Raw genomic sequence first — 16,291 nt, 5'->3', positions numbered from 1 at the left:
CCTTTTGAGCCTACGTGTAACCTGAATGATTCAGCCAGTAAATTATCAGCAGCGGCTGGCTGGCATTAAGCATGATACACTTTCTGGTTAACTGTAAAAGTTAAAGTTTATTTTGATTAACGACATCTTGATTTATAAATCATTAATTATTGCATGTGAAACATTTGGTAATTCTGACATGTAGTCTCAAAAAAAGTTAGTTTGTTTTGTTTAATGACACCACTAGAGCACATTGATTAATTAATCATTAGCTATTGGATGTCAAACAAAAATTTGGTAATTCTGACTCGTAGTCATCAGAGGAAACCTGCTGCATTTTTCCATTAGCAGTGACGGATCTTTTATTGCACTTTCCCACAGACAGAAAAGCACATCCATGTACCATGGCCTTTGACCCGTTGTAGTGCACTGGTTGGAATGCAAAAAAAACCCAATCAGTTGAATGGATCCACCTCAGGCAAGCACTCAACTGACTGAGCTAACTCCTGCCCATGTAGTCTTAGAAAGGAAACCTGCCATTAGTTGCAAGAAATCTTTTATTTACACCACTCCACAGGCAGGATTGCATATCCATGGCCTTTAATATATACTAGTCGTGATGCACTGGCTGGAACGAGAAATAATGCAATGAGCCACCTACAGGGATTGATCCTGGACCAGCTGTGCATCAGGCAAGCACTTTAGCACAAGGTTACACCCTGTCCCTGGTTAACTGATGACATCAGGCAGGGTAAGATGTAGCTTGCCATAAGGGTTAATTAATTAAGAGCAGGGATGCAAAAAGCACTCCCCCGCTCACCAAATGAGAGTAGAAATTCTGACAGATGGGTTAAAAAATGCAACCAGTTACCAGTCCAAGGGGTGATCTATCTTTTTCTGACTGACTAATAAACCATGGAAACAGAGCCGGTCAAAGGTTAATACTCCCCAGAAATGGCCGGTTTATGTTGAAAGTATGTTGCCCATGTGTTTTGAATAAATTGTTCTGTTAAATACTTGCAGGATGTCACTTGAGTTTTGTAAATACATGTATATATGAAAACAATGTGAAAAAAGTTATATCAGAATATTACAAAAATATATTGATGGGCTTGATTTCGTTTGCCATGAGATGTTGATCACTTAATTACCAAGGCTACTTAATAATATATCATTTAAAGTGGAGAAAGTGTATATTACAATATTGCTAAACAGTAATATTGTTCTATAGGCTAGCGGACTAATAGAAATTCTGGTGGGCTAGTAAACTTTAGTTGGTTCTGGTCCGGCGGGCTAGTGAAGTATTTTTAATTTCTGTACCCCTGGAGAGTAGTACTAATTACATGTAATGCAGGACATAACACATAGTAAAGGTTTTAGGTAATGTGTACGACACAGTGAGAAATAAGTCACTGTTGACCTTGGTAGAATAGTAGGGTTGCATGATCAGAATGTTGGACAACTTCCAGCGCTGCTAGCTGTAAACAGTGGCTTCTTGCCATCAGATACATACATATGGAAGGTTACATTACGTAATGATAAACCAGCTGGCTAAATCAGGAAACATGAGTAAATAATGAGCTTTAAAACGATTGGGTGAATAAAAAACACTGATTTCATTAACGTAAAGTCAAATGGATTAAATATATGCACCCAAAATAAAAGTTGTACCCAAACTAAGTGCATACATATTGTGTGAAAATTTCCACTTTTATAAATTATATTATGATAAGACCTCTGTTTGCTTATTAAATATAACAATCAATATTTCTATTAAGTAAATAATCTAGCTATATTTTAAAAATATTTGTTTTGATCTACAGGGTTTTAATTTTACCATGGCAATAATAGTAAATTTTGCTTTGTTTAGAGCACATTGATTTATGATTGTAAACTGATGGCTAACTAGTGTGTTGTGTATTGTGATTGGTTAATTACATTCTTTTTCCGGGATCAAATGAAAATAACACCCGGAAAGCTAATGACATCATTAGAAAGTGACGTCATTAGTAATTGGAAGAGACGAAGTTGATGGTTCAAGAATCTACAGTTAGACTGTAGCCAGGTAATTTTTTCAAGAAATATTAAAAACCCCAATTAGTTCCGTAGAAAAAAGATTCAGTTTACAAAATGTGGAATTTATGGAAACATGATATCGTTCAACCGGTAAATTGGCAGTTTGCATACTAGTGGTGGGAAGTGGTTGGATTTTCAAGTTTGATGACTGGATAGTTGAACCAACTAATCATCGGTTATAATCGGTTGTCGAGATTTTAAAACATTTTTTAACTCAAGGTTAAAAATATGTAAGTTTGTTTGCTTATTGACACCACTGAAGCATATTGTTACTCAAGGTATTTTTGATGCGCTCAAAAGTGTCTAGAACAACCGGTTGTTATGAAATAAAGATTATTGGTGAAAATAGAACACTCAATTACCCTACATGTACTTGACTTTATCCTTCATTAAATAAATTTAAGATAAATTAATACAAAATTTATTTAACTATTTCTATTGTAGGGTATAATGTATATTATGTATTTATGCAAAATGGTAATGCCATGTAAATATTACATTTTGCAGATCAATCCACAAATTAGACAGTTGAAATTTGTAGTTTCATTTTTATAGATACCATATCGGTCACTTCGGCAATTTCCATAGCATAAGGTATGTTTGTTTATAATCGATTACCAGAAATTTTAAGGAATAAATTTAATTATTATTTATTTTACTTTTTTTAATTTATTATTTTTTACTTTTTTTTCTTTTCCATATTCACTTTAATATAACATTGCTGTTGTAGTAAGAATTGTATCTTGATGTTACTATATATTGTTGTTGAATGTATGTATGTATGTATGTAAATCTTTATCATATGTATGTATGGTTATGTAAACAAAAATGGTTAAATAAAAAATAAAATAAAAATTAAATAAAAGAAATTGTAATCGATTAGTTGGAATTTAGATTTGAGATTATTCCAATTAATCGGACCACCACTACTGTATACACAAGATATATACATGTACATGTACCTAGATAGGTGTGCACATACAGGTCTACAATGTAATGATAGCCATTAGGGAAACTGTCGCAGTTAAAATATCAAAAAATATTAAATTTTATACCTAAAAAGAAACATAACTTATCTTGATTAAAAAATATTGATACAAATTATTTATGTTATGTACAATCTTAGCACTTATCAAATAATAAATTCGGAGATACAGGATATATCATTATGAGTACTGGTATAGTTCACCGCATGTAGTGTATCCACAGTCAAGTCTAAACATGGTTATAATCTTTCAGCTTGATCAGTACCGGTAAATAAATACATGTGAATGCCATGGTATTTAAGTTGTCAATCAATAACCAGTTCACTCAATACAAACTTGAATTTGCAGAATATATTTTCATAATCAATGAATTCAATAAGTGTGACTTGACAAGTACACCTTGAATACCCGGTATACATGTGTTTCTCAGGCCCACAGGAACAACATCTGGATTGGGGGAGGGGCAATCTCTAGTGGAGGTGGGAGGGGCAAAGTCTGTAGTAGGGAGGGGAGGCACAAGCCAGATTTTTATCTTTACAGATGTATTTATAGAGTAGGCAAAAAAGACAGATTTTTCCGTCCTTGAGGACTGTGTTCCCTTCCCATTTCCTACACGCCTGGTCCGTTACATTTTATCTGACTATTATTACAAATCATTATCAGAACTTTTCTTTTTTTCCCTTTTTAAATTAAATAATATTCTTTAAAATGAAATTTTGAAAACATACATATAAATATATTTTGTCGTCTTGTATTTTTAATGTGTGACATGTGGTATTAATCAGAATTCTGACAAATTTATCCTTTAATATGCAAACTTCTTAAAAAAAAATTTCCTTTAAAATTAATTTTTAAAAATAAATATTGAAAATATACACACAAATAAATAAAAATTCTTCAAATATTTGTGTGTGTCTTATTTATATGTATGTAATGCGTGTGCAATGTGGAATAAATCATAATTCTTACAATGACCAAATTCTTTTTAAAATTATACTAATTACTTAAGGTAAAGAATATGTTTTTAAAATATGAAAAGATACACACAAATATATTTTCCATTTTTATATATTTTTAATATGTAATGTGTGTGTGGAATGTGTAATTAAAACAAACATTAAAAACTGTCAAATTCTTAAAAATCTTTTTAAATAAACCAAATATTTTAAAATCTGAAAACACATAAACAACTCTACATTTCATGTCCTCATACATTTTTAATATGTCTGTGTAATGTATATGGAATGTATAATTAATACAAACATTAAAACTAGATTTAAATATTAATGCACTATTGCATTACAGGGCACAATGACTGAATGTTTTGTGCATGCATCTAGCATATTATGCACATACTGATCAGTTTAAAAATCAATCAGAAATTTTCCACTTCGTGTGTGATCGTTTTCCACTCCGAAGGTGAGTCATAAGTGACCTATGACCTTGTCACCTCCATGTATTAACTATGACGTCTGTCCCAAGGTTGAATGGCCACATACAGATGTACATATATATTTACCACTTCTAATACTACCATACATATACTTTTTATCATGCATGCACTTTTTGTGTGTTTCAAAACCTGTGTGTAAGTTTAATTCTGTGACAGAGCAGCATATATGTACTGTACGTATATGTACTGGAGGCATGCCAACTTTTGCATAATAAAGTGACATATAAGATGCATAGTCAAGCTAAGAGCTAACCTTTGGGCATTTTAGCAAACATACACCTTAGGACATGCTTATGAAATGTGTGAATTATGTAATCTGTAAATCATAGAACAGCACACAATTACAGAACTGGCTTGTACAGGCTGCCATAAAAAAATTAAAAAAGTAAAATTTTTAAAACACATGTATGATATGAAGGTTTTGAATTTTTTTTAAAATAAATAAACATTGAAGGAAAAAGAAACAAACACAGGCCCGTAGTGTGGGTTGGTCACGCACTCCCCCCTTACCGGTGATTTTTTTCCTCTCAATATTCGTCAATCCTTTGCACCCTCATGTGAGGTACTTCGTGCCTCGATCACCATAAGCCTAAACAACCCCACCTCTCAAAATCCTGGCTACGGGCTTGAAATCATAGGTGAAAAAGGTTCATACACATTCATGCACACACATATGCATGCAAGCATACTGTCTCTCTGTGTCTCTCTCAATATTAAACTTTCATATTATAACATATAGCAGGTAACAAAATAAATATAAATATCTGAACTTAAGGCTATATATATATATAGTAATATTTTCAATGTCTTACACTATTGCTACTACACTAACATAAGAATATGTGCAATTTACAAACTTAAGTGTTCCATGTCATGAACACATGTACCTGCGCGGGTAAAGGGCAGAATAATTCAGATTATCTACCAACATGAATGAAAAGAAACCAACGATTAACGTGACCAACTGCAAGTATCAGTAACACTGGGCCATGAGACCATGCAATTAATCTTGATAGGCTTTAGCACCACACAAGCAGACTATACAGGCAATGACCTGTACTTGATAGGGAGAGGATAATACATTTGCATAATACACTGTAGTCCAGTCTGATGTGGCTATCCATGCCTGAAGCAAAACAGCTATTATTAGTGTTTTTAATAAGGTTCATTGCCAGTATTATCATGGAATCACTTTACACAGAGCTCATTGTAGTTCTGTAATTAATCTTTACACATGCCAAGTTGGCTATTTCAAAAGTTTTAAAGATGACACTAGCCAAATACAATATTAATTATATTAATTATATACACTATGATCAATAAGAACCAGGCAGGTCAGTGATTGGGTGCTTGTCCAAGGAGCCATGTCTATAGTCCGTCCCATCCTTCTACAAAAATGTTTTTGGTAAATAATTTCAGTTTGGTTTGACTTAAGAAGAAAAGTAAAAGTGTTTTGGAAATATCAAAAATATACTATTTTTGTGTCCAATTTAGAAAACATTCAGCTCAGACATAAATAACTAGTGGTAAATTTCATAGTATGAAAAAAAGTGTTCCCTGTGGGACGGACTATAGCTAGGTTATACACTGTAATTTTTGGTCCTGCTAAGAAAAACAATCTGACTGGTGCTGGAGAATAAGACAGCATGTGTTAGGGGAGGGTGCTGGAGAACAAGACAGCACGGGTTAGGGGAGGGTGCTGGGGGTGCTGGAGAACAAGACAGCACAGGTTAGGGGAGGCTGCTGGGGGTGCTGGAGAACAAGACAGCACGGGTTAGGAGGAGGGTGCTGGAGAACAAGACAGCACGGGTTAGGGGAGGGTGCTGGAGAACAAGACAGCACGGGTTAGGGGAGGGTGCTGGAGAACAAGACAGCACGGGTTAGGGGAGGGTTCTGGGGGTGCTGGAGAACAAGACAGCACCTGTTAGGGGTAGGTGCTGGAGAACAAGACAGCACGGGTTAGGGGAGGGTGCTGGAGAACAAGACAGCATGGGAACCTCTGAGAAGTATTTTACAGCTTCATGGAATTAAAATATAACAGAATCAACTGCACCTGCACGATTTTTATTGTATGCACTTGGGCATTTTTTGACTGGCCAATCAGGCCACTCACAGCAACACTTTGACTCGCCTGTACAACTTTTGAATGGCCTGCGACCGAAATTGGTTTAAAAAAACCTTACTTAAATTGCACTTTAAAAACATGTTATCATATCATACAAACAATAATAACAACACAAAAAAGGAAACAGAACTTGTTTTAGTTTTATCATAAGCTGTTGTAATTAAATTTTAAGTATTATGTTGTCATGGGACCCACACAATCAAACATCTGGAATGTTTTACCAAGGCTGGTATATGAAAACGTTCCAACACAATATAACTTCGGAAAACCTCAGGCTTGTAAACAAAATCTTTCTGCGAAACATAGCATAGCGAAATGTGACGAGTTGTTGCGATTATAACTAAATGGAAAGTAAAGACGGACATGGCCGAGGTGTTCCAATTGAATCTACGAATACGTTTACGTGGTCGAGGTTTTCCGAATACATAAAACAGGCCGAGGCATTCCAAATAGTTTTAGACTGCTCGATAGACTGGGGAAGTGGTCGCTATTATGTCCTATATGGGTTTGTTGGGGAAATACTAATAGGAAACCAGTTGAAAACAATAAATAAAAAATAACTTTCCAATCTCTTACAAACATTAGTTATTAGCATTTTTGATACATAATACAATATGCGAAAATTTTCAGTCGCCAGGTGGGCGACATGTGATAAGGTTTTGACTTGCCCAACGCTAATTTGACTCGCCATTGGCGATCGGGCGACCGTAAAGTGTACACCCTGGCTTTTTGCAGGCTGCTATTTTGTGCTCTGAGGTATATCAAACGCTGTAGTATGTGATGCAGGACTATATAGCTCTGGGTGTGAGAACATTTAGCCAAATTATCTATAAAACCCCGACATTTGCCAAATTAAAATAAAATTTGCCAACTGTCTTTAAAATTTAAAAGTGCACACCCTGGCTTTTTGCAGGCTGCTATTTCGTGCTCTGAGGTATATTAAAAGCTGTAGTATGTGATGCAGGACTATAGCTCTGGGTGTGAGAACATGTAGCCAAATTATCTATAAAACCCCGACATTTGCCAAATTAAAATAAAATTTGCCAACTGTCTTTAAAATTTGCAATGGGTGCAGTGTTCTACACTAATTTTTATACCCTACACTTCTTTGCCTAGTGGACCAAAACATTTTACTCGCCAAGCTTAAAGTTTTACTCACCAAACTTAAAATGTTACTAGCAACACTACTCTTTTTGTATCATTTATGCACATGTTGTAACCATCATAACATTATACATGACTTATGCTGTTGGATTAAATAAATAATTTGAAACAATGGAATTGTTTAGTTTTTACTCAGTCATGAATTTGAAATGAGGACCATTTCAGAATTGATCGCATGAGGGAGGTGGGAGGTATTTAGTTTATGCTTTAAAAAATCACATTGTTTTAAAGACATTGCCAGAAAGTAAATCTTGACAAACAACCCCTCCCCAATAACATTTGTAACACATCCAATGGTCTACCATAGAGCATTACGTAATTGTCGACATGCCCACTGTGTAATGCATTGTTTAATAATCAGTCTCCATTTTGCACATTTGATTACAATGTGGATAGTATGAATGATGAATGAGTAACCTTTACTTGATTTTGTACTTGTGTTCTTCAGTTGAATGCAACCACTAGTAACCATAGTGAATCAGTTATGTATAGTACAATATATTGTTCTTCAGTTGAATGCAACCACTAGTAACCATAGTGAATCAGTTATGTATAGTACAATACATTATTTGGAACTTCTTTATTCAGCCGATTACATACATGATTCAGACATTGATATCAATTGAGATATACCAAATGGTTGTGTGCATTAAAATAACACACCAATTGAAGTATCTGGATTGTTTTCACAAGTATCTGGATTGTTTTCACCAAATCACTGCTGGCACTAAAATCAGCAATGAGTTCCAAACTGTACCAAAAATTAATACGGACCTCACAATGATCAATCAGACAACATCGTAAATAACAAAGTGTTCCGACTGCACAATGATGTCAACAAATTTCATTGGTTTTCGCTATTAACCTATCCTCAGTGTAATATCAAGTTTATTAACCTAGTCTCAGTGTTAATATCAACATTACTGACCTATCCAGTGTAATATCAACAACAAGATTAACCTATACTTAGTGTATAACATTAACATTATTAATTAACCTATCCTCAGTGTAATAACAACATTATTAACCTAACCTCTGTATAATAACAACATTATTAACCTACCCTCTGTATAATAACAACATTATTAACCTGACATCTGTATAATAACAACATTATTAACCTACCCTCTGTATAATAACAACATTATTAACCTGACCTCTGTATAATAACATTATTAACCTGACCTCTGTATAATAACAACATCAGGGGTTCAAAAATCCCATCGCCTGACGCCCGTGCCAAGTGGAATTTTCATGCCGGGCAAGTAATTATGTTAACTTCATATGCCCGATGACAAGTGACTAATGTAACACCTAAAACCATTTAAAATTTTGTTACAAATCTTGGTAAAACCTTTGGAAAGAGTTCCGATCGTCCTAATATTTACATAGCTCATAGGAAAACTAACCCTCACCCTAAATGCTAGAACGATCGGAACTCTTTCCAATGCGTTAACACACCAACACGGAAAACAACGTGTTGAAAAGTTCGATAACAACTTTAGAGTTATTCCCCTTTTACTATCGACTAAGATTGGTAATTTCCGCCACTGAATGTTTGACTGAATTTGTACAAGTAATCGGTTCGATGATCTTCAAACTTTGAAATAGCGTCCAATACGCTTTACAGCTTATATAAAAATAAAGTTTATATGCCTTGTGTGCGCAATCAAAATGTTTAATCCTTGCAAACATGGTATATGAGGTGGGGTACAGTTTAAAATTATCATATTCAAATTAAATTAGACGTTAACACGGTTCCGGAATCGGCTCTTTGCAAATGAACGGGGACATAAAGCAAGTTTATAATTTCTGAGTTCACTTGAACAAAGCATAAATATTATGAACTGTATTCTTGTAAAAGTTGCAAAATATTTCAGTTTAGATATAATAAACCTTGTAGCAGAACACGTTTAATGTGTTTTTCAGTACTTTTGCAAATTTAAATACATTTGTATCATGGGCATCAATCCGGCTTTAAAAGTGGGGGGACGTGTGTGTGTGTGTGATAAAGGAATGTCAATGAAAATCATAAAGCTACACATTCATGGTTAAACGTTTAATTTTTGTTTGTTTTCTGTTATTGCTGTTGTTGTTTTTGTTGGTGGTGTTGTTGTTGCTTTTGCTAAACGAAAAAGTGTGGGGTGGGGGGGGGACACTTATATAGATTGTCTCCTGGCGTTGAAAAGAGAGGGGGACACGTCCCTCCTGTCCTCCACCGATCGACGCCCATGATTTGTATACGTTCGTGTAAAATGAACGGGTACGGTGAAATTACATTTCATTAGCCCTACATCATAATCATGACAAGTTAGATTTCGTTAGCCCTACGCCATAATCGTGATGGTGCGATGCCCTCTAAGCATACATGAATATATTCGTTTTGTTTCTGCTTTATTAATGGTTTCTAACAAATAAATTATGCTCAATAAATTAAAAATACAAGGCTGCAATCGATGTACACCCCCTCCCCGGCTCTTGTTTACCAAAAAATAACAAAGCTTAAATCAACAAATGGACACTATTTAAAAAATAAGGTTCAAATCAACAAATAAAGAAAACAGTGGCTACTACTGGACAGACATGCATTTAGTACTTCCTGGGTAAGTGTTGTAACCTACTGGCAAAATTCTTTATTTGTGCAATTGAACCAATTACCTTCAAGATTATTACATTACTAAGCATTGTATTAACACAACTGGTAACCTTAAATATGGGCAAGTGGAAAAATTATATGGGACAAGTGAATATCTGATTGGCACCTGCCCTGTGGCAAGTAATTTTTTTGAAGATTTTTGAACCCCTGAACATTATTAACCTGACCTCTGTATAACAACATTATTAACCTACCCTGAGTATGAGATCTTCATTGTAAATGTTGAAGTGTGACTTGAGAATGTGTCTGATGGCATCAGCACTCTGCTCCTTCCCGATATCCAGACATTCTGCGGACGATGCAACTGGCTCAATGTCTAAAACAAACATAAATTAACATAAATTAACATGTTTTACACACACATTTCTTGATGGGGAAGAACTGGCTGCTGTTTTAATTGATTACAAACATGTACGTGATGTAGATTTCATTGTTTACATGCTATAGGTATCCAGGATTCTTAGGGAAGTTTCTGTTTTAATTGGGTATTGTGTGTTAACTGCACAGACACCCCTCTAATCGTAATTGATCAGCCGTCCTGCTTTATTACTGTAAGTAATTCTGTAAAACCCTTGATTAAGTAGACTTTCCCATCTAAAATCACAAAACTGACCAATTACGTAGTCCCAAAGAAAAGAAAATTATCACTTGGGTATCGTGAGTGGTCGTTTTTGCTCGAATGTAGCATACCAATAGGCCTAATAATATGCATTGGTTTCTTTGGATTTTTTTAAAAAGAAAAATACTATAACTCCATTTTGTTTGATTGATGCAAATTGAAATATATTTAGTTAAATAGTTTATTATACTATCGTCATTTATGTTGTTTTACAAGTCAGGTTGATGAATGCGAAGTGCCTTGTCATAAATTAGAGCGTTTCTTTACACCGTGCATAGAGGAGATGGACGGAGCTAACGTCATTTCGCCCCAAGCTATACCACCGGACATCACAAAAACAAAACAAAATGGCTGCCCCCAGTTAGCAGGAATAATCATGATTTTTTATTAACTCTAAAATTACGCATTTTTCATTTGTTAAAGTGTCAGTATGTGTTGGTGGTCCAGGTATGCATCTTTCCAACATATAAAGCTCGTTTGAGTTTACTCTACCTTTAAGGGATCACATAAATAGTAACAGTATAGCAACTGTAACCAGATGCCTCTTCCATCAGCTCACAATATTTAAAGGTGCAGACCCTAGTTTCAGCCCGTGAAAATGGACACTAAGTTTCGTTAATCTACAAACCTGCAACACACATTTAGATAACATTGTAACACTGTACAAGTGAGAAGCTAAAGTCTGTGATGTTTAAATGGGAAAATACCATCTAAAAATAACTAGAGCTACATGTATTTGTCTCAATAACCATTACTTCTCAGATGAACATGTGTTTTTAGAATTATGAAAAATGCATTTTGGGGTCAAGTAACATTTTGTTTTCAAAATCTTGATTAGTGATATTTCTAGTTGAAAATTGATTAGCAACTACTGTTTTATGTTTAAATTGTGTAGCAATCTATGAAATTTGTGTGGCAAATCGCAACACAATACTGAAAAAAAAAATTCCTGGGGTTATTAAAGAAACCTGGGTGACCAGAACCACTTCAGGTGTACAAAAATTAATATTCTACAAAAATAATATGTAAATACTTCTAATTTAAATTATCAAAAATGGGTTTAAAGTGATAAAAACGTTGTAGTGTTTAAAAACTAGGGTCTGTCACTTTAACACTAACCGTTGTGCTGTTGACGTCTTATATCAGTTACCGAAAAATGGCTCCAATAGTGAAAATTATGCTGTAATGTTTAAAAACTAGGGTCTGTCACTTTAACCAAAGAACAAGTTAACATGTGAACAGACTTCGTTTTAGTTAAGATTTAGAAAATTTGTTCTCTGCATCCACAGTGCCTAGAAATAAGCCACATTAGCTACATTCCATTTTCCACATTTGATCTTTGTATTTTATACAGAAGCTTACTCCACCAGTAGCAAGTTAATACCATTTATAATCTTATTGCTTTTCATAAATGAAAAAAGATGGAGACTCAACCTTTGGTGCCTTTTTTTTACTACTAACATACACACAAGTATGTATACAATTTACTTTAATACGATATGACATCAATGGGCCTAAACGATCATCTGAATAAACTCTTGATGCTCTCCTTCACATCAAATTTAGTTGAAAAGGGCCTAGTAGTTGTGAGGAAGTTATAGCTTAATTGCATATCTAAATGCAATTTCAGTGAACTTCTCCCCTTCCCAGGGATAAATGGCGGCTCCAAGTTCCAACATTAAAATGAAATTCACAAACTTCAGGCTACAAATTTAGCAGGATTCCGTGGTAATTTCCACAAATCCCAAATTTTGAGTTAGAAGAATAAGATTATGATATGTAATTCCAAAATATCTAGATGTACATATTACATAATTTTTTACACTTTTGGCGGAATCCTTAAAAAGTAATAAGGAGTATTTGGCGAGCGGGTGAGTACTTTCTGCACCCCTGAATGCCTTACAAATAAACGACTGAGCTCGACAAGTCACTTTTGCACCCTTGTTTTGTTTTTGTACGCAATAAATAAAACATATATCCAATGGTAATTTTTTTATATATGTTAGACAAAAGGTACTTTTTATTTCTTTCATCTTTTAAAACTTAATATTTTGTCCAGAATTATGGAAAATAAAAACATACTGACCTGTAAACAGTGTCGTCTGCTTGTTATAGAATTTTGACAGGGGTCAAGGTTAGTAGACCAGTTTTTATTTTAATGTGGCAAAGAATGTAATAATATAGCTAATTTGAATGACATCAGTATTCCAATGACATCACTTTGCATCTCCTTACAATGAATTTTAAAATGAATACATGACGTTTTTGTTTTAATAACGCTGGAAAAATTCCAATACAAAATTGCTATTTAATTTAAAAAAAATTAAATTACTAATGCACCTAAATGTGTTTGAAGAAAATCTTATGATTAAAAAATTGTACCTTTTACACAATATAGATTACAAGTGAAATTACGGGAAGATATGTTATATTTATTGTGTATGAAGGCAAAACAAAGGTGCAATTAGTGACTGTCATTGACCTTAGTCTGAATCGAATGTAGCAATGTGTTATTTATTTATTGGCTCCGCCTTGGATTAATAAACAAGAAGACGACAAATCTGATGTTGACTGCACGAACTGTGCATGTAAAAACAAACATAACAGAATTTAAATCCTAACAATGTTAGCATTGTTGGAAATACTGATTAATTTGGAACACCATTTCACTCTTTGGTTGAAATACAAATATGAAGGATTCCAAATTAATTAGCCCCCCCCACCCCCAACCAACATTAAGGGTGTTATAATATAAAGAGTACTCTTTCATATATGTAACTATAGTATTAGTACTCAGGGTTTCGGTCTGGGTACCTGTTAGCCCGAGTACTCTGACTGTAAGAGAGCTAGACGGACATTTGGACATAAACACGCTCTCATTACAGTCAGAGACCAACCTATGTCTTTTTTTGGCAATTCCTGACTACCAAACGGTAGGCAACGAGTCCCGCTCTAATACCACAACAATCCTATGTTTGACGTCAAATACCTTTACATCAATCATTTTCGAGTTAAGTGATACAAAAAAATCCACATATTAATCACTAATACACATATTACAGAAAGAAACCCGACAGCACCCACATTCAGCTACGCTTCGTGACACTCCGTCGCAACAATTGCAAAGCTCGGCGATCTATTTCGAGACTGCAGGCCTGCTCAAATTGCACGAACGATCGTTTCGTTCGTGCATCGGTTATGTCATTTTATTTGGCATAACCGATTTACCGTTCACGTAAAATTTACTGAATGGTTAGTCCCGGCAACGTACCAACATACTTTTATCACGAGTACAAACATTAGACGCAGTGCTTTTTCGTAGCGTGTAACGTAACCAGTCAAGTTTGTATAAATATCTTGTGAAGTAGGTGCATTCCCATTGGTTGTTAGAAGGCATTATAGCCGAATTTAAGAAATCAGAAATGGCGACATTGTGGTGGTCATTACAATCTCTAACTGGATATCAGCAACCAGGGTAAACCAGAGTCACAGTGACCCTACTATTACCTGTAGTTCCAAATCTAATAGTGACAGTGACGACGACGACATTGTCAATGATAATTGCAGTGACAGTATTAGTATCCACTGTTCCTCAGATGAGGAGGATAGCACCGAGTCTCCCACTCACGACTGAATGTCATGACATTATATACACATAAAAGACGAATATTATAAAATTAATGGTAAGAAATTGCCTTGCACTTGCACACGTAGTTATGCACACATGATGATGTATTTTATATAATAGGTCAAGCCAGACATTCATTATGTTTTGGTAATTTATTACAATTGTACTAATCTTCTTCTTTTTTTAAATTTCTTAAACATTTGTATACATATACTGTTTACTTACCATTGCCACTCTCTTGTTTCTCAAAATTAAGTTGTTGGGGTTTTTTAATTATAAAGAAAAAAATACAGGTTATGCAAACCAAAATAGGTTATGCAAAATCTTTTGGCATAACCCCTTTTCAGGTTATGCACATTTTTTATTTGCGCAGGCCTGGACTGGGTGATTCCGCCTTGTGCAGCAGTTACAGGGGTCATCTCATAAGAGGAGGCAGTACGTAGCACATACTTTTGCCGTATCCTGTCGATAACACCCCAAATGTATCCTTCAAATTCAAAATGGAATCAATAATGTGTAATTGTTTTGGTTTAATGACGTAATGAAATCCAAATTCATCCAAAACAGCATTAGCCAACTCTTCCATGTTGTAACTTCGCTTGATATGAGACGGCCCCTGTAACTGCTGCACAAGGCGGAATCGCCCAGTCTCGAAATAGATCGCCGAGCTTTGCAATTGTTGCGACGGAGTGTCACGAAGCGTAGCTGAATGTGGGTGCTGTCGGGTTTCTTTCTGTAGTATGTGTATTAGTGATTAATATGTGGATTTTTTTGTATCACTTAACTCGAAAATGATTGATGTAAAGGTATTTGACGTCAAACATAGGATTGTTGTGGTATTAGAGCGGGACTCGTTGCCTACCGTTTGGTAGTCAGGAATTGCCAAAAAAAGACATAGGTTGGTCTCTGACTGTAATGAGAGCGTGTTTATGTCCAAATGTCCGTCTAGCTCTCTTACAGTCAGAGTACTCGGGCTAGGTACCTGTGTCCACCCACCTCCTCCCTCCCCCCCAAAAAAAACAACAAAAAAAAGAAACAAGAAAAAATTCCGAGCCCGTGGGAATCTCTACACTGCCCCAAGCTTACCACTGACGCCGCTATCCAGATATGCTGATGACCTAATCATAAACCTAAGATCCGCTGAGTGAATGTAAACGGTGTCTTATTTACCTTTCAGATCCAAACGCTTCAGTTGAATCCAAAGCTTTTTCTCAACCATCTTGCATTAAAATAATAACTAAAATTACGTTGGAGAGTATATATAAGGGACGTAACTCTCTATAGAAAGTGTGACAGAATGACCGCGAATCGATTCATTTGTACCCCGAATTAACTGCCTCCCCAACCAGAAAGAAAGTTTGTTTTGTTTAACGACACCACTAGAGAATATTGATCGGCTATTGGATGTCAAACACATGGTCATTTTGACTCAGTCATAGAGAGGAAACCCGCTACAGTTTTTTTTAATGCAGCAAGGGATGTTTTATACATGTATATGCACTTTTCCATAGACAGGATATTACATACCACGGCCTTTGTACCAGTCGTAGTGCACTGGCTGGAACGAGAAATAGCCCAATGGGCCCACTGACGGGGATCGATCCC

At 35.1% G+C, this 16,291-nt stretch overlaps 1 protein-coding gene across 1 annotated transcript in view; it reads right to left on the bottom strand.

The window, feature by feature from the left end:
• LOC121369661 overlaps nucleotides 1–15,909 on the bottom strand; it is a 43,862-nt gene extending 27,953 nt beyond the window's left edge. Inside the window, exons 1-2 of the mRNA XM_041494706.1 lie at nucleotides 15,857–15,909; nucleotides 10,634–10,755 (exon numbers count right to left, since the gene is read on the bottom strand). Coding sequence (XP_041350640.1) covers nucleotides 10,634–10,755; nucleotides 15,857–15,905 — 171 coding nt within the window. The 5' untranslated portion in view covers nucleotides 15,906–15,909. The remainder of the gene's footprint in view (nucleotides 1–10,633; nucleotides 10,756–15,856) is intronic.
• Nucleotides 15,910–16,291: the final 382 nt, after the last annotated feature.

The sequence above is a fragment of the Gigantopelta aegis genome, chromosome 4 (genome assembly GCF_016097555.1).
Source record: "Gigantopelta aegis isolate Gae_Host chromosome 4, Gae_host_genome, whole genome shotgun sequence".
Lineage (NCBI taxonomy): Eukaryota > Metazoa > Mollusca > Gastropoda > Neomphalida > Peltospiridae > Gigantopelta > Gigantopelta aegis.
Note: the sequence above shows the minus strand (reverse complement) of the source record. Positions and strands in the feature narration are given on the sequence as shown.